This window comes from Gekko japonicus, unplaced genomic scaffold (genome assembly GCF_001447785.1).
Source record: "Gekko japonicus isolate JY-2015 unplaced genomic scaffold, Gekko_japonicus_V1.1 scaffold46, whole genome shotgun sequence".
Taxonomy (NCBI): domain Eukaryota; kingdom Metazoa; phylum Chordata; class Lepidosauria; order Squamata; family Gekkonidae; genus Gekko; species Gekko japonicus.
The window spans coordinates 248,209-272,440 of record NW_015169173.1 but is presented as its reverse complement, the minus strand read 5'-3'; the positions used below and the strand labels follow the sequence as shown (position 1 = coordinate 272,440).

The window sequence follows — 24,232 nt, the reverse complement described above, 5'->3', positions numbered from 1 at the left end:
GGCGGCAGACCCGGCACCGGCGGACCCCCCGGCATCGGCGGTTGCACAGGCACTTGCAGAGGCGGTCTCACCGGCGGCTGCACAGGTACCTGCTGCGCGGGAACTCCCGGTGCTTGCAGCGGAGGTCCCATCAGTGGTTGAGCAGGCATCGGCGGCGCGGGAAATCCCGGTGCAGGAGCAACTTGTTGCTGCGCGGCGTGTGCGTCAAGGAAATTAGCCATTCTAACGTCCATCATTCCCGGCAGACCTTCCATCACATCCTGGAATGCCCGCATTAAGTCTCTCACCGAGTCTTCCAGTTCTGCTAGTCGTTCCCCGGTAGTTTCCTCCGGGATGGGGTCCCGAGGTCGATAGTCCGGGGGTGGGTCATAGTCCTCTTCCGTTTGGAAGGCTCCGGTGCCCTCCTCATCTTCTGCGTGGCCTCGCGGCCCCGATGGCTCGAACATCCACTCCTCGAGGTCTTGCTTGGAACTCCCCTTCTCCGAGGTAGTCCCCGGCTCCGGGAACAATCCCTTGTCAAACAGACTCTCACGTAATCCGCTCCCCCGACGGGAGTACACCTCTCGGGTGCCCTGAGTGTTGTACATAGTCCAGTCATCCTGCTGTTGAGTCTTCCGCGGACCCCAGTGCGAAGGGGTCGGAGGCGGCCAAGACAGATGTGCAGGCAGGCGGGGAATCGTTCCTCCCACGGCACCCTCCACCGAGGCTGCAGTCGTGAACACCAAAGGAGCGGAGGTATGTGGGACCGATCCTGAGTCCCCCTCCGTGTTAAGTAGGTTTCCCTCAGTTCCGCTCATGATCTTGCCAGATTCGGAACGATAGGAGAAAGAGAGTTCTAACAATATGTTGGATCCCCAAGCATCGAGAATAAATCCACGTTTTCAAGAAAAGCAAAATTTATTTCAAAGCGTTGAAGACATACTCAAACACGTTCTTTGTTAGAACTGGGGATACACAGTTAGGTCAAGCATAATAAAGGAAATTCAAACAGATACAGATCCAATGAATAGCATTCCCGCTGGCGGGCTAATGAAACGGTTGCGCGCCCAGTCCATGGGAACCAGGCAGAACATCAGACAAAACACAGGTGCAGTACTCATGAGAAAAGCAATAGGCAAGCATTACAGCATCTTCTCCCCCACACAACCTCCAGCAGTTATCTTGTGCATTCCAACGCAGGAGCAGGAGGATAGAAAACAAGCCGGGTGTAACAGGGAAAGGATATGTACACAGAGGTCACAGAAAACAGAATGGCAGCTTGCTGACAATATGCTAATGAGTTTCTGTTGTTGGTTGTGGCCTATTATGCTAATGAGTTCCTCCTGGGCTTTTTCTACAAAAAAAGCCCTGGACAAAACAAAGTCTCCTTGGACCACTCTTGTCCATTTCAGTGGGTGCTTGTTCAGGGGAGAACTTCCTGGTCCTTGTGGGTCATCTGTGCCTCCCCCCAGTGGCATCCAGAATCTGCCTCCGGTGTGCAGAGCCTTTATTTATTTATTTATTTATTTAAAACGTTTATGAGCCACCTTTCTCCCGTGCAAAACTCAAGGTGGCTTACAATAGGCATAAAACATTATAGAGAACACAATATAAATAACATGATGAAGCCCATAAAAAATCACCATTTAAGATTCCATGAGTACAGGACAGTCTGATCTTTCTCCCCCCCAGTAAATGTTACCCTCACAACTTCCCTGTGAGGTGAATTAGGTCAGAGATCCCCAACGTGATGCCCGTGGCTGCCATGCCACCCACTGACACCTTTTCCAGTGACCGCTAAATGCTTGGGTTGTTTGGTGTAGTGGTTAAGTGTGCGGTCTCTAATCTGGGAGAACCGGGTTTGATTCCCCACTCCTCCACTCGCACCTGGTTGGGTGACCTTGGGCAAGCCATAGTTCTGGCACAGCTGTTCTTGAAAAAAACAGTTTCTGTCAGAGCTCTCTCAGCCCCACTTACCTCACAGGGTGTCTGTTGTGGGGAGGGGAAAGGAGTTTGTAAACCACTCTGAGACTTCAAGTGAAGGGCGGGTCATAAATCCAATCTCCTCCTCCTCCTCCTCCTCCTTTTCTTCTTCTTCAAAGTGGTGGTGTCAGGTATAGGCTTTTGCCCAGCAAGGCTTCTGACTAACTACTAGCTGCCGCCACGGCACAAGGATCTACACTGTTTTACTAAAGTTAGCTGTGGCAATCATTTTGTGGTTGACTCCGCCTCCTGTGGCAGCTATTTTTTTTTGCTGCACCCACCATGTCGTATGAGAATTCTAAATGTGCCCACAGGATCAAAAAGCCTGGGGACTTCTGGGTTAGACTAATATTGCTCCTTCTCATAAGCAGGATTTGGGCATGGGGGAGATTGGAGAAACTGGGTTCCATTTGAGTGAGGATTTGAATCCAGGTCTCTCCATTCCTCAACAACCTCAGATATGCAGACGATACCACTCTAATGGCAGAAAGTGAAGAGGACCTTAAGAGCCTCTTGCTCAGGATAAAAGAGGAGAGCGCAAAAGTGGGCTTGAAGCTCAACATCAAAAAAACTAAGATCATGGCATCTGGCCCCATCACTCCTTGGCAAATAGAAAGGGAAGTCGTGGAAGTAGTGACAGACTTCACATTCCTGGGATCCAGGATCACCGCAGACTGTGACAGCAGCCATGAAATTAAAAGACTTCTGCTCCTTGGGAGGAAAGCGATGGCGAGCCTAAACAGCATGATAAAAAGTACAGACATTATCCTGCCAACAAAAGTCCGCATGGTCAAAGCAATGGTATTCCCAGTAGTCATGTATGGCTGCGAGAGTTGGACTATAAGGAAGGCCGAGCGCCGAAGAATAGATTCTTTTGAACTATGGTGCTGGAGAAGACTCTTGAGAGTCCCTTGGACTGCAAGAAGATCAAATCAGTCAATCCTAAAAGAAATCAACCCTGACTGTTCCCTGGAAGGCCAGATAATGAAACTGAAGCTCAAATACTTTGGCCACCCAATGAGAAGGGAGCACTCACTGGAGAAGACCCTGATGCTGGGAGAGACTGAAGGTCAAAGAAGACGGGGACGGCTAAGGATGAGATGGTTAGACAGTGTCATAGATGCAACGAACATGAAATTGAGCAAACTTCAGAGGACGGCGGAAGACAGGAAGGCCTGGCGTGATCTGGTCCATGGGGTCGCAAAGAGTTGGACTCAACTGTGCGACTGAACAACAAAAACTCCCCATTCCTGATCTGATGCTCCAGCCACTATTCCACACTGGAGCAAGAGCTGCAGCATTTGCTACAGTTTTAATGAAGCAACATGCATACTAGGCATTTGCGAAGGTTACCTCTGGGTGGTTTGTGCCACAAGCAACTAGTATTGGTTATATGCAATCAGCTGTAATCTTTCTTTTGTTAAGTAGTAATGACGGCTAGTAACTTTTGAGGACTTAACTTAGAATCATAGAGTAGGAAGGGACCTCCAGGGTCATCTAGTCCAACCCCCTGCACAATGCAGGACATTTACAAATACCTCCCCCCCACACCCCCAGTGACCCCTGCTCTATGCCCAGAAGAGGACCAAAAAATGCTCCTCCAGGATCCCTGACCAAATTGGCCTGGAGAAAATTGCTTCCTGCCCCCAAAGTGGTGAGCAGCATTTCCCTGGGCATGTAAGAAAGGGCCACGAGAACTAAGCACTGAGGCAACCCTTCCCGCCCTCCCTCTCATGATCTGTCTAAGTTCACAGAATCAGCATTGCTGTCCGATGGCCATCTAGCCTCTGTTTGAAAACCTCCAAAGAAAGAGACCCCACCACCTCCCGAGGAAGCCTGTTCCACTGAGGAACCACTTGGACTGTCAGGAAGTTCTTCCTAATGTTTAGCCGAAAACTCTTCTGATTTAATTTCATTCCATTGGTTCTGGTCCGACCTTCTGAGGCAACAGAAAACAACTCCTCACCATCCTTTATATGACAGCCCTTCAAGTACTTGAAGATGGTGATCTTATCATCTCTCAGTCGTCTTCTTTCCAGGCTAAAACATACCCAGCTCCTTCAACCTTTCCACATAGGACTTGGTCTCCAGACCCCTCACCCATCTTCACACCCCTCCTCTGGACACGTTCCAGCTTGTCTTTATCTTCCTTAAATTGTGGTGGATTTAAAATTGGTTATCTTTAGCCTGCAAAAGACTGAGGGGTGTGTGTATTTGCATACTTCAAGTAACTGAAGGGCTGCCACATAGAAGAGGACAGACTGCTCCTTTTCCCTGATAACTCCACAATAAAAAGAGTACAGAGGTGTCTTTTAAAAAAAAAATAAAAATGAAAGCTGGGAACTATATATTGTTACAATAAATGTTTATAATTCTATAGCAGTGGTGGCGAACCTATGGCACGGGTGCCAGAGGTGGCACTCAGAGCCCTCTCTGTGGGCACGTGTGCTATCACCCCAGCCCGGCCCAGACCATTATTACAGTGTCGAATTCTCTACCAAATAATTTTAAGTAAATGAAAGCATTTGGGATTGCTTTCCTTACTTTGTTTGGATCATCTTACGTTAATGTATGAGTTGTTTTTTCTAAAGTAAAACCTCAGTATTCAGGTTAAATTGCCGTGTTGGCACTTTGCAATAAATAAGTAGGTTTTGGGTCACAGTTTGGGCACCTGGTCTCTAAAAGGTTAGCCATCACCGTTCTATAGCAATCTGTAATTTTTTTAAAAGACTGGAAAAAACCTCCAGTGTGCTGGTGGAGGGGAGGAATCGTGGCTTCTGAGGCCAGGAAAATGAAACCCATGTGGGGGTGAGTCCTGCAAAGATGCACACCTTCGATTGCACACGCCTCTGAAAACCCCACTGCGGTAAGCAAGGCAGAGCAGAAACATCCATGTGGAAACAACCCAGCCGAATGCGTGAACCACAACTCAGCAAAGAGCAGCTCTGTGAGGTCACCCCGGAGCCCCACCTCTGGTGTTTTGATCCGTGGTTTGTTCCCTTCGCCCCCATCATTAAGGTATCAACACGCCGGAGTGACTCAGCCCGTGGTTTGAAGGGCATCTGATCCAGGGTTGGGCAGCTCGATACGGCGGAGGGCCAGTGGGAATTGGTGATGATGGAGCGTCAGATATTCCGCTGCAACCGCAAGGCCTTTAACTTTGCACACAGTTTTTAATCTAATTGTGAGGAACATAGGAGGGGAAAGGTGGTGGGGGAAGCCTAATAGTGGCACATTTGCAGCAGCAGAGACATCACGCCTACTGGCAATTAGGTTTCCGGCCAGTTATCTTCCCCTGGCACCCCAATTTATGAGTTCTGTGGGGGAAAGTCAGCTCTGTCATCTCTGATCCGAAAGAGCGCATGGCCGAAAGCGCTCCCTTCTCATCGGGCCTCTTCCCACCATTCTTCTGCCGCTTGTCAGGTTGCCCCCTGGCAGCCTGGACATCGCTCCTTCCCCCTTTCTAAGTGTGGCCACCTGTGGCTTCTCCCAGGCCTTTCTGGTCCTGTCCCCAGTCCCTTCCTGCTAGAGTAAGCAGGGCAACAGATGCATCGCACGAGAGGTGGAGAGGAGCAGGCAAGAGAAGCCGCAGCGGCACCTTTTTAAAAGACAGTCTCCAGGTGGCAAACTGGCAGCTCTATTTCCTTGTGGGTGGGACCTAGTCCTTTCCAAAAGCCACCAAACTTCTTTCTTGTGATTCTTTCTGTCTCCCCTTGTTACTATCTGGTCTGTTCAGTTTAAGGCCCCCCTAGGACTGGCTGCGGTGGCTCAAGTAGTTAAGACGCTGAACTGCAGGCTGTGGAAGGTCGGTAGTTCAGCGGTTCGAGACCCGAGTGTGCCGCATGATGGAGTGAGCTCCCGTCTCTAGTTCCAGCTCCTGCCTACCTAGCAGTTCGAAAGCAAGAAATTGCAAGTAGATAAATAGGTACCACTTCAGTGGGAAGGTAACAGTGTTCCGTGCTCCTTGGTGTTTAGTCATGCCGGCCACATGACCACGGAAACATCTTCGGACAGCGCTGGCTCTTCGGCTTTGACACGGAGATGAGCACCGCAACCCTAGAGTCGGATTCGACTGGCTTTCGAGCAAGGGAACCTTTACCTTTGCCTAGGACTGGCTACAGGTTTTATGAAGCCCTGTACACAGAGTGTCTTTCCGGGCCTTTTCCCTCACAGCTTCCCCCACCCAGTCACGCCCGCCTTTTCTCACTTCATGGCTCTGTTCTTCCTTAGTGTTCCCTCTAAGCTGAGTTAGTGTGAGCTAGCTCACAGTTTTTTAGCCTCCGGCTCACACATTTTTTTCTCAGCTCAGGAAGGATGGCTCCAGAGCAAACTAATTTATGCAGCAGCCAAATCGCTCGCTCACAGCTTTAATGCCAGTAGCTCACAAAGTAGATTTTTTGCTCACAAGACTCTGCAGCTTAGAGGGAGCATTGTTTCTACCCCTATCATAGCTACCTCCCCTCCCCGTTGCAGCATTTTTCTCCTCCCCCCCCCATCCCTCTCAAGTGCATCTATACTGAAGAGAGCGGGCTGTGACCCCTTTCTGCCCCACAAAAGCCCAGAAGTCTAAAGGCAAAGGTTTCCCTTGCTCAAAAGCCAGCCGAATCCGATTCTAGGAGGCGGCGCTCATCTCCATTTCCAAGCCAAAGAGCCAGCGCTATCCAAAGACGTTTCCGTGGTCATGTGGCCGGCATGACTAAATGCCGAGGCACACAGAATGCTGTTACCTTCCCACCAAAGCGGTACCTATTTATCTACTTGCAATTTCTTGCTTTCGAACTGCTAGGTTGGCAGGAGCTGGGACCAGAGACGGGAGCTCACTCCGTCATGCGACACACTCGGGTCTCAAACGGCTGAACTACCGACCTTCCAATCTGCAGTTCAGCATCTTAATCACTGAGCCACCACAGACCTTTAAGAAGTCTAAAGAGAGTCCCAAAAAGGCTCTGGTCTCTTCAATGCTACTCCAGCTGGGAAACAGTTCCAAGATCAAATCAGTCAATCCTCAAAGAAATCAACCCTGACTGTTCCCTGGAAGGCCAGATAATGAAACTGAAGCTCAAATACTTTGGCCACCAAATGAGAAGGGAGCACTCCCTGGAGAAGACCCTGATGCTGGGAAAGATCGAAGGTCAAAGAAGACGGGGATGGCAAAGGATGAGATGGTTAGACAGTGTCATCGATGCAACGGACATGAAATTGAGCCAACTTCAGAGGACGGCGGAAGACAGGAAGGCCTGGCGTGATCTGGTCCATGGGGTCGCCAAGAGTCGGACGCAACTGTGCGACTGAACAACAACAAAAAGCCCTGTTGGTCTGCAGGGAAAGAAGAGGATTTGAGCCCAGGAGCATCTTAAAGACCAGCAAGATGTCCAGGCCCTCACTGTTCCCTCTAAGCTGAGTTAGTGTGAGCTAGCTCACCGTTTTTTAGCCCCAGGCTCACAGATTTTTGCCTTAGCTCAGGAAGGATGGCTCCAGAGCAAACAAATTTATGCAGTAGCCAAATCGCTCGCTCACCAGATCAGAGTCTGCTGCTGTTAACCACTACACCAAACTGTTTCTCCTGGACTCAGATCTTACTCTTCTGCTGGGAAACAGGAGGTTGCCTCCAAGGCCCCTAACCCTGCAAGTACGCAGTGCCAGCACTGATGGGGCTTTAAAGAGCATGAGTGCTGTGCCCTGTTGCCTCCTCAAGTGCCTCATTTCCCACTGCAGGGAGCAGTGGCATGTGATGCTCTCAAGCTCCTTATTGCCTTACTGGTCTCACTCCATTCTTTCTCCCAGAAGGGGCTGTGTGTGCATGCTCTCAAGGGGGCACGGTGCTTAGGAATGGGGGAGCCACTGGTGACATCTTGCCAGGGCAGTCTGCCTAAATGTCCTAATGCCCGAATGACCAACAGCTCTTTGTAGGACTGTAACTACTTTCCCCTTCCATGCTGTGTGCTCAGTAGCTCTCAGGGAATAGCCAACTTCCAGTTGCTGCCCTTGGCCAGGGAGGAGGCCTCTGCTTGGAGCTTTGTGGCCCGCTGTAGCATTTTTCCCTCTCCCTTCCACACCCGCTAAATGAAATCCAGTGTTCCCTGCCAGGAGCGTGATTAGATTATCCCCAAATCTGTTTGTGTTGTATTTACTAGCAAATGAAATACGGCAGGAAGAAAATCTAATTGCTAGATGAAAGAGTCTTTTTTTTAATGGAAGGGGAGACAGTAAATTTATTATCATGGCTATTGATGCCCTGCCTGGAGCGAGCTGGGATCCTGCAAAGTGTTGCGTTTGCAGAATTCCTCCTGCAGTCGTTTTCTGTTCCCTCCAAACGTCTTTTATGTGGATGCCTTTCTTTCGGCCGTCATTGCTTTCTTCCTTAAAGCCCACCTTCTCCACACAGTCTTGCTTGGCCCCTGCCGCTTAAGACTGGCTTCCAACTAAAACAAAATCCACATTCTGTGTTAACTGCAGCCAGGACCTCAGGGCCATCTCTTGGTTCCCATCCTCCGCCTATCAAAACTTCAACTGCAAGCTCTTTGGGGCAGGGAGCTGTCTCTTTTTGCTTACGCGTAAAGAGTCAGTGTACAGTGTGCTGTAAAGAGTCAGTGTGCAGACATATAAAGTTGCCATGTATTAAAGCAGCTTTATACGTTCATTCTTGTTCGTACTTTACAGACTGACGGTCCATTTAGCTAAGTCATCTCTACAGCAGAGATCCCCAACAAGACAGCCTCCGGTGTGTTTCCTGGCACCCGCTTGCTTCTTCCGCAGAGCAAAGAGCCAGTCCTGGTTTTCCTCTATCTCTCTGGAGCAGAAGGTCTTCAGAAGACCCCAGGGGACATTGGGTCTTCAGGAAGGGTCAGGAATAGCTGCTCCCCGCCCCCCCAAGCATAGGAGGATTTCCTACGCTGGGCTCCTCCTATGGATCTCCCCAGCTCTTTTTTTGTAGAAAAAGCCCAGCAGGAATTCATTAGCATAATAGGCCACACCCAAAAGCAGAAATTCATTAGCATATTAAGCCACACCCCTGACATCACAGTTCATTAGCATATTAGGCCACACCCCATGTTACCACACTCACCTTTTGCTTCTTATTCTGTTTACCTTGTTTGTTGTCAAAACCCTGGGCTTTTTTTGTAGCAGGAACTCCTTTGCATGTTAGGCCACACACCCCTAATGTAGCCAATCCTAATGATTTTCTGCTGTTAGGTGTGGCCTATTATGCTAATGAGTTCCTGCTGGGCGTCGCCAACTCAAGAGCTAGCTGGAACTCCGTTCCTGTGCGTTCCTGCCCAAAAATAGCCCTGGATCTCCCAACCATTTGTAATTCCCCCACCATGGCAAGCATTTTGTGGTGTCACCTACTACCCTGTCTCGAAATTCCGGAAATTCCCACAGGGTCATCAAGATTGGGGACCTCTGCTCTGCCCTGTCGGCCAGTAGCTCTCCAGGGCCTCTGGTGGAGAAAAGTCTTTCCCAACATCAGCTTGCTTCAGAACTTGTAACTGGAGATATCTGGGGACATACGTGCAAAGTGTGTGATCTTCCGCTGAGTTGTGTTTCCTCCCATAAGTAGGTGGCCTTCAGTATTCAAAGAGATGAAAGACTTCACTAGGGTAGGTGGAGAGATTGTTGTATTGCTTCTTCTGCTCTTGAGCCAGCCATCCTGTCCTGAGTGAGACTGTGGGTCTGTCTGACCTCGGCCCCGGTCACACGGTCCCCCGAGTCTCCGCGTTTATGCTGTTAGCTGGCGATCACACGGCGATGCTGGAGCATGGCAAAAAAGTGGCACGGCAAGCGTTTCGCGTTTGTGCGCATGCCCAGTTCTGCGGAGCAGCACTGCTTTCAGTTAGGTGTTTGTGCGCATGAGTTTACGAAAAACATCCGGTTTGCGACGGGACATGGACGGGCGCCAGATGCCACGGGCTACTAGCGCTCCCGCAATCAGACACCCGCCCCTGCCCCGCGTTTTCCGGATACTAGTGCACTTTCCGAGGTAGTTTTTTACTGTGCATCTTTGGCGGGATGCCACAGGTTGGCCACGGGTGCGCTACGCTTCCCAGATGTTGCGGTGTGATCGCGCCCCGAAAATCCGCCTGGCATTCGTGCCTTTAGCACAGCAAATCCTCCGTGTGAACGGGGCCCGCATATACTTTCCTCTGACCAGAGGTCATTTCGGGGGGATCGCAGTTCCCCAGGGTGAGGTACGGGGGGCGGGGCACATGACGAAGCCCCCCTGATGGGGCTCGGCAGTGGAGCTGCAAGGCCGCCAGCGGCGGCCGGGACCTTTGGGGGTGGTGTGTGTGGCCTTATGACACACTTCCGGTGATGTCAGGGGGTGTGGCCTTATGACACACTTCTGGTGATGACAGGGGGTGTGGCATATGCTAATGAGTTCCCCTAGCTCTTTTTCTACGAAACGACCCCTGCCTCTGACACTGGTGGTGGTTCCCAGGATTTTGGGCAGCACCTTCAGCTCTGAGACCCTTTAATTGGTGGTGCCATGGATTGAGTATTGGACCTTCTACACACAAAACAAGTGCTCTGCCACTGAGCTGCAAGCAGGGCTAGAGAGGCCAAAATCTCCCCCTGTTGCTTCAACTCCCCAGCAACTAGCTGCCATCGATGGACCTTTCTTCTATCAATTGGTCTGCTTCCATTACTGCCTTCCATGTTTGCCTTTAGCTTGTAAGTTCCTCGGGACCTGCCTTGCTGATGTTGTTCTTTATAATTCCATGAACATACATAGTGTAAATAACTAACGAGCAGTTACCTGCTTCCTTCTTGCACGGTGCTGTTTATGACAACAAAGGGGAACATCTTTTGTGTCCTTCCAAAGTGCCTGACAGACTGTCGGCAAGTTTTCTGGTGCCACCACAACTTCTGTTCCTGTCTCCAAAGGGATGAGGCACGGTTACGAATCAGGCCAGCACCTGCAGCTCAGATGCAAGCCAGGGAACTGTTTATGGTCAGTGTGGATGAGTTTCCCTGCGGCCATGCATATCCACAAATTGAACATGGGCTTGGCTGTCATCGTAGACCTTCTGCTCCTATCAGGAGGAATCTCAAGAAGGCGAAACACTGAGGGCTCCTTTGTACGGTATAAGGCACATGATCCAAGGGACAGTAGATGGTTTGTGCAACAAGGAGGTCCTTACAGCTGATAGGTCTTACAGCTGAAATTGATTGGATGTGGCCTGTGCTGCACATGCTTTGGTGGCATCCAGATTAGATTACCATCCTCTGCTTTTGAAGATGGTCCATAAATCTCAGTTGACAGGAGAGTTGTTAAACAAGCTCTCCCCTTAATGAACATGTAAGGCCGGAAACAGCATTGGTTTCCAGTTTGTGTTCAGGCCCAGTTCAAAGTGTGGTGTTTGACCTGTAAGGCCCCAAATGGCTTGGGCCCCAAGGACATGATGGATCTCCTCCACCTAGGGCTGCCAACCTCCAGGTGGTGACTGGAGATCTCCCATTTTTACAACTGATCTCCAAGTGACAGAGAAGAAGAGATTGGATTTATACCCCGCCCTTCACTCGGAGTCTCAGAGCGGCTTACAAAATCCTTTCCCTCCCCCTCCCCACAACAAACGCCCTGTGAGGTAGGTGGGGCTGAGAGAGCTCTGAGAGAACTGTCCTTGAGAGAACAGCTCTGACAGAACTATGGCTTGCCCAAGGTCATCCAGCAGCTGCATGTGGAGAAGTGGGGAATCAAACACGGTTCTCCCAGATTAGAGTCCGCGCACTTGACCACTACACCAAACTGGCTCTCTGAGATAAGTTCACCTGAAAAAATCGGCCACTGTGGAAGGTGCAATCTGTAGTGTTATACCCCACTGAAGTCCCCCCCCCATAACCCACGCTCTTCAGGCTTCACCCCCAAAACTTCCAGATATTTCCCAACCCAGAGGTGGCAAGCCTACCTCCACCCATATGAAACCGGCTCAGGATCTGAGGTCACCTGGTGGTGCTCTGGTACAGGAGCCCACCTTATGAGATGTAAGGTTGGCAGAGGCCCCATTATCGGTTTTACCAGTTGTGCTGATAGGGGTCTTTCAGTTGATTATATGATGGATTTTTTTCCTCTTCCTATTTGTTCCTATTCCTGTCTGGGATCTACTTATGACGGGAATTGGTAGATGTTTGCTTACTTAACTGTTTTAAGCTGCCTTAGTATTCTTTGATGACAAACACAGGACATTTGTCTTATAATAACCAAATAAGATTGGTTATAGAACCCGTTTGGGCAGGGGGGGGCCCTGCTCATCTGGAGCCTCGCCTCTTCCAGGCAGGGGTGGTTAAGCTGGGTGTGGTTGTGTTACCACTTCTTGTGGTCAGCAACTCTTGTCAGAGGAACAGCTTCCCTGGCCCAAGATCAAGCACAGGATCTATTTTTACCAGTTTATTATCTGATAAGCGATCAGTTTGAGACCTGTGCGTTTCCAGGACAGGGAGGCAGCCTGGGGGTTAGCTCTTCCCACTCCAGACATTGCACTGTTATCCAAAAGCAAACAACTATGGCCTTAAGGATGGGAACAGTGCAGTCCTCCTAAGCACTGACTGTCTTTTAAGGCTGTAACTCTGCTTAGGGGAAGCATGGGGGAAGAAGCTGCAACTATATCACATCTTTTCTCCCTTTCAGTCCCGCCCTCTAAAAAAAGTCAATTTCCCCCCTTCCCAATCTTGGCCCTATTTTATAAGCAGTTACAGAAGTCTGTCACTTCCTGGCAAAGGCGCCTGGGATTAATTGAGCAGTCTGTACCAGCATACTGTCCATTTTAATCATTTTAATCTCTCCTTTTAAAAAAAGAAATCCCTTTTATGAATTGCATGTTTGATTGTAAGGCAGTGGCAGGAACCCAGTGTTCTTGTTTTAGTAGCACTGATGATGATTAACGTCCTTGCCATAAATATGCATAAACATAGCAACAACTGCTCATGGACCTTGGAACATACCTACAGTGTTTACTCAAACGCAAGCTAGGGTTTTCCCCCCCAGGTGTGCCATCAGATAAAAGAGGATATTCATCTTATATTCACATACAAGATACAGTTATGTCCAATAATAATTTGTGTGTGTGTGTATATAACACTTTTAAGGGGATTGTCTTACATTCAGGGTCATCTCCCTTTTGAGTAAATATGGCCTTTTTAAAACGAATGACTTCGCTTCGTAACTGGGGTTCCAAAGCCAATTACAACTTTTGTAAAAAGCAGCAAATTCGATTTTTTAAAAATGTGTAATGACAGAAATTAAAACCTAAATTAAATGGACCAATGAGACGAGATGTTGGAGTCGAATGATATATTGAAAACTGAGTTTTGAAAGCTTGAACTCAAAAAAGCACACACACCAACAAAATGTAAAACTGTTTTCCAAATAGCCCATTGGGTGCCACAATTGTTGGTATGTTGTGGGTTGCAACATCAGAGCAGGCAAACCAATGGCGAGCTACAATGTGCAACACTTGGGCAGCTGATTGGCTTGCAAGAATAACCAAAGCTAACCTATGCCACCAGAGGATATGGAGAAGCTTGCCGAAGTACTGTTTGCTTGGCTAAAGTAAGAGAAAAATGGAGATGATGCAATCCCCATCAGAGGTTGTTTACATCTCAACTAGGACATCAGTTTTTAAAATTCCACAGACCACATAATGAACTTCTCAGCCCCAAGCATCAAAGATCCTGGTTGGAAAAATTGCAAGCTGCCAGCCAAATGCTGTAATTGTGGTGGCAGCTACAAGCATGGACGGCTTCAAAAGGGAATTAGATAAGCATATGGAGTAGAGGTCCATCAGTGGCTATTAGCCACAAGGTATAGATAGGGACTCTGGGGCAAGTGATGCTATGTCATCTTGGTGCTTGGGGGGGTCAACAGTGGGAGGGCTTCTAATGTCCTGGCCCCACTGGTGGACCTCCTGATAGCACTGGTATTTCTGGCCACTGTGATACAGAGTGTTGGACTGGATGGGCCTTTGGCCTGATCCAACATTGGCATCTCTTATGTTCTTATGCATGGTCCCTACAAGAAAAGTTCCTTTGCTTCAGTTTGTAGATCTTCAGTAGTGAGCTCTGCTGCCATGTAACTGGGAATACTGGCATAACAGATGGCATGGGGCCATAAAATAGAGTTCAGTGTTATTCTCAATGCCCTTTAATCTATCGCTGAACACTTTATTCTCCAATTAATTTAGCCATCTGTACACAAGTCTGCCCTGTACCGATAACCTTACAAGCCAAGTGATAATACAGGTGTAGCACAACCCAGGACATGAGCAAATGTGTATCAAGAAAGCAATAATGCTGGTTAATACATTACTTGGTGACGAGCTAGTGGACAGGCTAGTGGTTACGAACAACGTGCTGTTGATTGCTGCTACAAGCTGAATGCTTTGAATTGATTATTTTGCTTTTTTTAAAAAATCATAATTCTTACACTGTATTTTCTCCCTCCTCCTGCCACAGATCCTTACCAAAGATTCAGTAACAGTTAATGTGGATGGTGTGGTTTATTACCGAGTTCAGAATGCAACCCTTGCTGTAGCGAACATCACCAATGCTGATTCTGCCACTCGGCTCTTGGCCCAAACCACCCTGAGGAACGTTCTGGGTACCAAGAACCTCTCCCAGATCCTCTCTGACCGGGAAGAAATTGCACACAGCATGCAGGTATGGCTAAATGATGTTTAAACTCTGTGTCCCCGGAGTGTTACACCATGAAATCCCTGTTTGACATAGGAAGTTGAAAGTGCATTATGTTGATATGGCTCTCTGAAAAATATTGTTCAGGATGGGGGGGGGGGTTGATACTAATACTGCATAATTATTTTTGCATTTGTGTGTGCGTGTGTGCCCGTGCTTAGAAGTCATGGCGGCCTCTGGCGACTCCTACTGGGGCACGGAGGTCGTTCAGAGAAGTGGCTTGATTCACTTGAGCTGCATTTAATCTTCATAGTTCCTGTAATGTTCCCTCTAAGATGTGGAGTCTTGTGAGCAAAAATTCTACCTTGTGAGCTACGGGCATTTGTCAGCAAGCTGCCATTCTGTGTTCTGTGACCTCTGTGTACATATCCTTCCCTGTTGCACCCGGCTTGGTTTCTATCATCCTGCTCCTGCGTTGGAATGCAAAAGATAACTGCTGGGGGTTGTGTGGGGGAGACGCTTGCCTAATGCTTTTCCCATGACTAATGCACCTGTGTTTTGTCTGATGTTCTGCCTGATTCCCATGGACTGGGCGCGCAACCGTTTCACTAGCCCGCCAGCGGGAAAGTTATTCATTGGATCTGTATCTGTTTGAAGTTCCTTTATTATGCTTGCCCTAACTGTGTAACCCCAGTTCTAACAAAGAACGTGTTTGAGTATGTCTTCAACGCTTTGAAATAAATTTTGCTTTTCCTGAAAACGTGGATTTATTCTCGATGCTTGGGGATCCAACAGCATTAAAGTAGTGAGCAAGCGATTTGCATACTGCAGAAATCAGTTTGCTCTGGAGCCGTACTTCCTGAGCTGAGACAAAAAACTGTGAGCCAGAGGCTAAACAACTGTGAGCTAGCTCAGACCAACTCAGCTTAGAGTGAACACTGCCTGCAACCTCTGTTTCAGTCCCTTATGGTTGCTTGAAGTGGCTTCTATTTCACATTGTTAACAGAACACCCTCGATGATGCCACTGATGACTGGGGGATAAAAGTGGAGCGCGTGGAGATCAAAGACGTGAAGCTGCCCATCCAGCTCCAGAGAGCAATGGCCGCTGAAGCAGAAGCAGCCCGGGAGGCGAGAGCCAAGGTAGGAGAGTTTGTGTGTTTCTTATTTTATTTAAAATGTTTATTAACCACCTTTCTGCCTGATGGAACTTAAGGTAGTTTACAGTATAAACAAAGCAATAACCACACGGTGAATTTGCCGTGGGAGAGCCACGGATGCTGGGTGGATTATCCATGCGTGATCACACCGCCACATCTGGCAAATGTAGCGCACCCGTGGCTTCCCACCAAAAACCCGCAGTTAAAAAGTACCTGCTAACAAGTACTAGCAACCGGTTTGCCACGGGCTGCTGACAGATTTGGTTGGTGTGATCGCGCCGGCGCGCGGCTCTTCCCTCCGGCCGTTGTCTGTATTTTGGCAGTCAACTCAGCTCACATAAATGAAACACGGTGACTCATTGCTTAAGGGAAAATAGATAATGAGATCTCTGGAGCAGGTATTCAATTCCAGGTGTTTGTAGCCATTCTATTGTGGAGAAATAACCACAAACAAAGCAATCCTGAACACTGAAAACAGCTAACAACCTTCCAAGACGTTGGGCAACCTTCCAAGACATGCCCTAAAAAGTATCACACCAAGCAAGTATCTGCTCCCTTTTTTCTCCTTAAACCAGACAGCCTGGTAGAACCATTTCCACACCCTCCTGGTCATTGATACAGCTGGTGCCATGATATCATGCCATGGTGTTCAGAAATTTCAGTCCCAGACCACAAAAAGGCTATGTCAGATGAAACACCATCCTCTTAGGCAAACAATTGGCCATTTTAGAGAGACCTGAAGTATTAATACCCAATGACTACAGAAGCCTGAGAGGGAAGGTGGGTGCAGGCTGACAGAGCAGGAGGGTGCTGGAAAGACAATCCATCTGTACTGGATAACTTATTTTTCACTATGCTAAGTAGACAGATGATCTCACACTATCTGACCAGGTGCTTTCCAAGGACAGTTGTGGATTCTGACTGTTATGGACAATATTAAGATATTTCATAGTTGTTGTTGTTCAGTCGCACAGTCGAGTCTGACTCTTCGCGATCCCATGGACCAGGTCACGCCAGGCCTTTCTGTCTTCCGCTGTCCTCTGAAGTGTGCTCAATTTCATGTTCGTTGCATCTATGACACTGTCTAACCATCTCATCCTTTGCCGCCCCCGTCTTCTTTGACCTTCAATCTTTCCCAGCATCAGGGTCTTCTCCAGTGAGTGCTCCCTTCTCATTTGGTGGCCAAAGTATTTGAGCTTCAGTTTCATTATCTGGCCTTCCAGGGAACAGTCAGGGTTGATTTCTTTGAGGATTGACTGATTTGATCTCCTTGCAGTCCAAGGGACTCTCAAGAGTCTTCTCCAGCACCATAGTTCAAAAGAATCTATTCTTCGGCGCTCGGCCTTCCTTATAGTCCAACTCTCGCAGCCATACACAACTATTGGGAATACCATTGCTTTGACTTTTATTGGCAGGGTGATGTCTCTGCTTTTTATCATGCTGTTTAGGTTCGCCATCGCTTTCCTCCCAAGGAGCAGGCGTCTTTTAATTTCATGGCTGCTGTCACAGTCTGCGGTGATCTGGGATCCCAGGAACGTGAAGTCTGTCACTACTTCAATGACTTCCCCTTCTATTTGCCAAGGAGTGATGGGGCCAGATGCCATGATCTTAGTTTTTTTTATGTTAAGCTTCAAGCCCACTTTTGCGTTCTCCTCTTTTACCCTGAACAAGAGGCTCTTTAGGTCCTCTTCACTTTCTGCCATCAGAGTGGTATCGTCTGCATATCTGAGGTTGTTGACCTTTTCCCCAGCAATCTTAATTCCCACTTGTTATTCATCCAGGCCAGCATTTCGCATGATGTACTCTGCATATATATTAAATAAGCAAGGTGACAATATACATTCTTGTCGTACTCCTTTTCCTATACTAAACCAATCAGTTGTTCCATATCCGGTTCTTACTGTCGCTTCTTGACCCTTATACAGGTTTCTCAAGAGACATGTGAGGTGGTCTGGTACTCCCATCTCTTTAAGGACCTGCCATAGTTTGTTGTGATCCACACAGTCAAAGGCTTTAGCATAGTCAATGAAGCAGAAGTAGATGTTTTTCTGGTACTCTCTTGCTTTCTCCATACTCCAGCAAATGTTGGCAATTTGATCTCTAGTTCCTCTACCTCTTTGAAACCCAGCTTGTACTTCTGGCAGTTCTCTATCCACGTACTGTTGAAGCCTAGCTTGTAGGATCTTGAGCATGACCTTGCTAGCGTGTGATATGACTGCAATTGTGCAATAGTTTGAACATTCCTTGGCATTGCCCTTCTTTGGGATTGGAATGTATACTGACTTTTTCCAATCCTGTGGATATACTTCGTTCATATAATGTGGTTGTGGGGCCTGGCCAGCACGTGAGCATACATTTTACAACACCCCCCTAGAATCCTCTGCAGTGGACAGGTGAACCTTCCATAATCATCCTACACATATAACAATACTAGAAAAGAGCAAGAGTCCAGGAGCACCTTAAAGACTAACAAAATATGTGGCAGGGTTATGTGCTTTCATGAGTCACTGCTCACTTCTTCAGATACCAATGGTGAGCAGTGACTCACGAAAGCACCTACCCTGCTGCAAATTTTGTTAGTCTTTAAGGTGCTCCTGGACTTGCTCTTTTTACTGCCACAGACAGACTAACATGGCTACCCATCTCGATATAACAGCACTGTTTTCTCCTGTACAGATTTGTTAGTTCACTGAGATCTTCCCTCCATCTTCTGGGGCAGAGTAACTCTGAATACCCAGTGCTGGAGGGGAGAGCAGGAAATCAAGCCTTTGGTCTCCATGGCCTCCTTTTGGGGGGGGTATTTTTGCATTTTGTGCCTCTGCTTCCCGGCCCTGGTATTCATTGGGGGTTTCCCATCCAAATACTTGCCAGGGTTGGCCCTGCTTAGCTTCCGAGATCTGACTAGATCAGGCTTGCATGAGCTATCTAGGTTAGGGCATCTCCATGGCCACCTTGCGTGCATTCATAGGTCTCTGGTTGACCACAGCAGTCAACAGGATGCTGAAGTGGGTGGGCCACTAATCCGATCAGGAAGGCTCCTCTTGCATTGATTGTGACCTCACAGAATCATAGAGTTGCAAGGGTCTTCTAGTCCAACCCCCTGCACAAGGCAGGAAATTCACAAATACCTCCCCCTCCACACCCGCAATGACGGCTGTTCCACGCCCAGAAGACGACAAAAAACCTCCAGGATCCCCAGCCAAACCGGCTTGGAGAAAATTTGTTTCCTGACCGCCAAAGTGGCAATCAGCCTTTCCCTGGCCATTTCCTTCTAGTTTGTTTAGTTACCTCCTGTTGGTTTTTTCCCCTTTGTAGCAGCAGCGAATGCAGCCCATAAGATCCGTTTCCAACCTGTCTTTAATTCACTTAACGGTGTTCTTTTAATTTAATACATTTTGCAATAATGTAATATATTTTTGATTTGATCTATTTTGCTCAGAAGCAAATGTTACAAACTTAAGGAAAGTGAGATATAAGTGCTACATTTTGAGGCGGTGTCGTGCCATCAGGACGGCAGAGCACGGCTTCACTAAAACATTTTTAATGGATCACTCACGGAATTAATTTTGGCAGAGTGGAAAGCAGTGTGGGCAGGAGGGAGCACGTGACATGACCCCCTGCTACTTTGACTGTTTTTGTTTGAATTTTCAAAAAAAATAATTGTTTTAATGTTATCCCCTTGGAATCCAATAAGATCATCCTCCGCCAGTTCTCCCTCTTGTGTTTATCCCAGTTAGTTAATAGTTCTGTGTGTTGCATTGTTCTCTTGCCTGGAAATAATTTCTGGCTCCAGTTTATTTTTAGAAGATGAAGAGAGCATCTATAGACAGACAGTGCCCTTTACTGTCAAAATACAGGCATTCCAGTGCGCTGTCTGAGACCTTTGGTTTGTAATGCTGTCGTCCATAGTACAGTCATGGAGGGCATGCCTTGCATGCAGAGAGTCTCTAGCACCACTAGTTAAAACAGATGAGTATGTGTCGTTGCCTTCTACTGAGTCGCATCAGTCCATCTGGCTCAAAACTGTCAGGATCTCAGGCACAGAGCGGTCTCTTCCATCACCTTGCTACTTGTGATCCTGTCAGTGAAGATGCCAGGGACAAAACCCGGCACTCTGTGTGTGGAAAGCCGGTGCTGTGGTACGGAGCCATGTCCTCTGGTACAAGGTGTGTCAGGCTTTGAAGAGCTGCTGCCCGCCTGAGTAGACGATATTAGGGTTGAAGGTGGCTTCGTAGGTACTCAGATATCTGTGACTGCCTTCCTTCTAGGTAATTGCGGCAGAGGGTGAAATGAATGCCTCCAGAGCCCTGAAGGAAGCCTCCATCGTCATCTCGGAGTCTCCCGCGGCCCTCCAGCTCCGCTACCTCCAGACCCTGACCACCATCGCTGCTGAAAAGAACTCCACGATTGTCTTCCCATTGCCCATAGACATGCTGCAAGGCATCGTGGGGACTAAACGCTAGCAGTGAAGGAGGCCAGATTCCTTAAAAGGGCAAGGCTGTGTTGCAGAGAGGAAAAGAATGGGGGAATGAATAGTTATGTCTCGCTTTCCACATAGACGCGCGTCCTGTGATTTGTGTCTGTTGGCGACCTGTATCCCGTTGCTGTTTATCTGAACAAATTATGCTTTGATTTTAGACTGTGTCGTCAGAAAATTCGGTCTTTCAATCAGTCTGTTCTGAGAGAAAGAAATAGAGTTTTAAGATCTGCCTGCCTTTGACGGCTGGAGAATGCCACAGCGTCTCTGTGAAACAGGCACAGATGACTTTTTGCAAACATCATAACATTTTTCCTCCTGGGAAGCAGCCTCTCAGGGGTGAATCAGAAGTGGAACTTTCCACCTCCTGCCTTGCTCAGCAAGTAGAGAAGGAATGAACACAGAGTAGTTATGGGAACAATATGCTTGTAGCTACGATGTTCAGCCATTCTCGAGTGCTTTTGTTTTGTGTGCAGACTAACAAAAAATGCCTTCTGTAAGCACTTGAAAATGCCTCTGGATCTGCCTTTTTATTTGTATGTTTTTTAAATAAAATAAATGTGTGCTTTTTAAAAAATAAAATCCTCTTATTTTTAGATGACTATCCCTTGAATTTATATATATATATATTATATATATATATACACACACACACACACACACACACACACACATACAGATAGATATTTGCATGAGCAACACAGAATTAAAAATTGGAATCCTAACTGGTGCCTTTTTGTTCTTGACTCTATCTTTGTTTGTTTTTCATTTTTCTCCGATTGTCAGTAAGTGGAACTAGAGCTTTGTGAACAATAATATTAACTCTTTTGTAGTGGCTAATAATCGGGCTTCATGCTTGGCCACGTATATCTGTATTTGTGCCTAGTATTTTCATAATCTTTGCATCCAGTGTGAATAATGGTGATGGAAGTTTAGGTTACTCCCAGTTTACTCCCAGGAAGTTTGCCTTACTCCCAGGAACTTTACCTGCTCCAATGCATTTCAGAGAGAGAATGGTTAGAGTTTACATGCTTAGCTTGAAAAGCAGGGTCCCCCTGGCCTTGCGCACTGGCCTTTGAGTGTTAACAATAATTCAAACTAGGATGGCTGTTTGTTTTTTTCTGCTTCCTAGCAGCTCTTCAGATAGGATCTCTTCAGGCAAGCTTCCCCTAGTCTGTGAAGCAGGGATGAAATGTTTCACCAGAGGACTTAACTGTGAATCATGTCATTTTAAAGACACAGTAACACTGCCAGGAAAACAGGTGGTAATTCCAATTCAGGTTTGGTTTCAAACTGCTGCTGTTTACTATCCACCGTCCAGATACTGTGCCCCCTGCAGACTCTTATGCCGAGACCCTCTCTTGTATGGAAGGGCTGGTTTCACACAGTTAATTTTCAGCAGACTAAAGTTTACAGGGCGAAAGGTCTTTGCCTTTTTGTGCCCTTGCAATAGCCATGTCTGCATTTGTCTGCCTTGGTGCATGCCCGTGCTAGCTGGAAAGGAACAAGGAACTCCAATTTGTCACTCAGCAAACTTTGCATGGCTGCCTGGGGTTGCATGTCGAATCGCCACCCTGTGAGGTTGTTTTCACACGTTAATATTGGAAAGCCCCTTTGGGCTCCCTGCAGATATGATATGTGTTCTGCCTGAAACATACGATTTTTGTTAAATGCTCCTCTCCCGTTTCCTGTCCTTTGGTAAGAACGGTGCTTATGCCCGTAGTGTGGCAAAGAAATCATCCACAGCAACAGGAAGCGTACTCTGTGGTGGCCGTTTCCAAGACAACAAATTTCTCTTCTAGCATCCTTAACCAGGTCAATGCTGAATCGGAAAAAAGGGTTCTCGACAGGCTCATCCAAAATTACAGAGTCAGACAGACCTCAAAGCTCTTGCTAAAGGCCTGCCCACCAGAAGTGCTTTAAATGTTGTGTGTCGAAATGCCAGCAGAAGGAAAAATTGAAAAATTGTGTAAATGAAGGGCAGCCATATATCCGTCAAGGGTGTCCTTGTCTCCTGTTTCACATGATTATGCCTGTAATAAATAAACTTTGTGTCTTTCTTCTAATCAGCTCGTGCTTTTGAGTTTTGTAAGGGTGTAAGGAAGGGAGGGGTCATGCTTGGCATGCAAAAGAGCCTACGCTCCGTTTCTAGCGTCTCCAATTCAAAAAACTTCCAAGTCGCAGATCATCTGGAGGAGACTTGAGCTGCTTCCGTGTGGAAGTTTTGTTCTGGTTTGGCATTCTCACTGGAGCAAGGTTGGGGTTTTTTGGCAGTGTGTGGGGGGGAAGGGAACAGCCTCATAACGTCATCCCGTTAAAATCTTATTGTATTGTAAAGGTAAAGGTTCCCTTGCTCGAAAGCCAGTCGAGTCCGACTCTAGGGTTGCGGTGCTCATCTCCGTTTCAAAGCCGAAGAGCTAGCGCTGTCCGAAGACGTTTCTGTGGTCATGTGGCCGGCATGACTAAACATCAAGGCGCATGGAACGCTGTTACCTTCCCACCGAAGTGGTACCTATTTATCTACTTGCGATTTCTTGCTTTCGAACTGCTAGGTTGGCAGGAGCTGGAACTAGAGACGGGAGCTCACTCCGTCATGCGGCACCCGGGTCTCAAACTGCTGAACTACCGACCTTCCACAGCCTGCGTCTTAACCACTTGAACCACCGCAGCTCAATCACTAATTTTTTTAAGAAGTCCTGTGGGCGAGGAACGACAGCTGGGGGGGGGGGCTGAGGCAACGAAGGCACGGAGAAAATGGCCGTGTGAAGGTTCCATTGCTGCTGCAAATGCCTCTGGATTCACAGCAGCCACAAGTCCTCTCTGGATGGAAGAACCCCGGAGAGCTGAGGGCACCCAAACCGGAGAATGTATTGAGCTACCCGGACCAACGCTCTGTCTATGAGGCAGCTTCATAATTCGCGGGTGTTGACATATTTTCTGCGTCCCCCTTGTTGAACTAGCATGCTTTTGCCTAATTTTGGTTCCCCTTCAAATTTTTCATGAGTTAAGAAGCTTTATGTTCAGTATGGACTTGAGCTGGCAAAGAAGGAACATGTCAAGTATGTGGACAAATAGATGTTGGGAAGCCGGCAAGAGGATTTAAGGTTTAAGAAGCAGTGTGGCCTAGCATTAAAGTGTTGGATTAATAGAGGGGGAGACGCAGGTTCAACTATCCGCTCCAATCATGAAGCTCACCAGGTGACCTTGGCGCAGTTACACACTCAACCTAATCTGTCTAGCACTGTAAGAACAAAATGTGGGAGGAGGGAACCGTGTACCCACCCTGAAGGGTGGGATACATTTTTACACGTAAACAGAGAAGTCTACTTCGGTGTTAAGTTCAGGTCACTGCAAGGGCTCCTGTCCTTTTAAAGAATTGTGCAGGGTGAGACCTACCACTGTGCTGTTTCCTGGAGGTGGAGAACATATGCTTTGGCATCCAGTGTATCTTTTTATATCAAACATGACATTTGTGTTACCCCACTGCCCAAGCAGAGCAAACGTGACTTGACTCACTGAAGACGCTCATCGGGATTTCTTCACCAAAAAGTACATTGTAGATATCCCTCACACCAATAGGCACTCCAAAATAGGGTGCATAGTTACTCCAGCAAAGTTTGCCAATCACAGCTGGGATCTTCCTGTTCCCAGCAAGGCCTTGAGCAACCGCACTGCGGTCAGAGATGCAGTCGGCCAAGTGTTCCCCTCCTGTAGATGAGGAGGGAGAGAATCCGAGGATGAAAAGCTATTTATATTTGTGCCAAGCTATAAAGCAGGGTTCCCAATGGATGTGCTCTGATCTTTCTCCCAGGCAACACAGGAGGAATGTTGACTTTACTGGAAGTATCTGATTTTACAAGCTACAATCTTCATTATGAAGGCTGGCTGGAGTTGAATTGCCTGGTTTTTGTTTTACAGCTGCAAGGAACTTAGTTTGACTCCAAGTGGGGGGGGGCGGTCTGTGGTGGAGGGCAGCAGATCTTGAGCCAAGTGGGGAAAGGGGGTCTC

The 24,232-nt window shown here is 47.7% G+C and overlaps 1 protein-coding gene across 1 annotated transcript in view; it reads left to right on the top strand.

The window, feature by feature from the left end:
* The window catches only part of STOM (stomatin), a 49,250-nt gene extending 28,421 nt beyond the window's left edge, over positions 1-20,829 (top strand). Inside the window, exons 5-7 of the mRNA XM_015415840.1 lie at positions 14,413-14,616; positions 15,596-15,730; positions 20,016-20,829. Of these exons, the coding sequence (XP_015271326.1) occupies positions 14,413-14,616; positions 15,596-15,730; positions 20,016-20,210 (534 nt within the window). The 3' untranslated portion in view covers positions 20,211-20,829. The remainder of the gene's footprint in view (positions 1-14,412; positions 14,617-15,595; positions 15,731-20,015) is intronic.
* Positions 20,830-24,232: the final 3,403 nt, after the last annotated feature.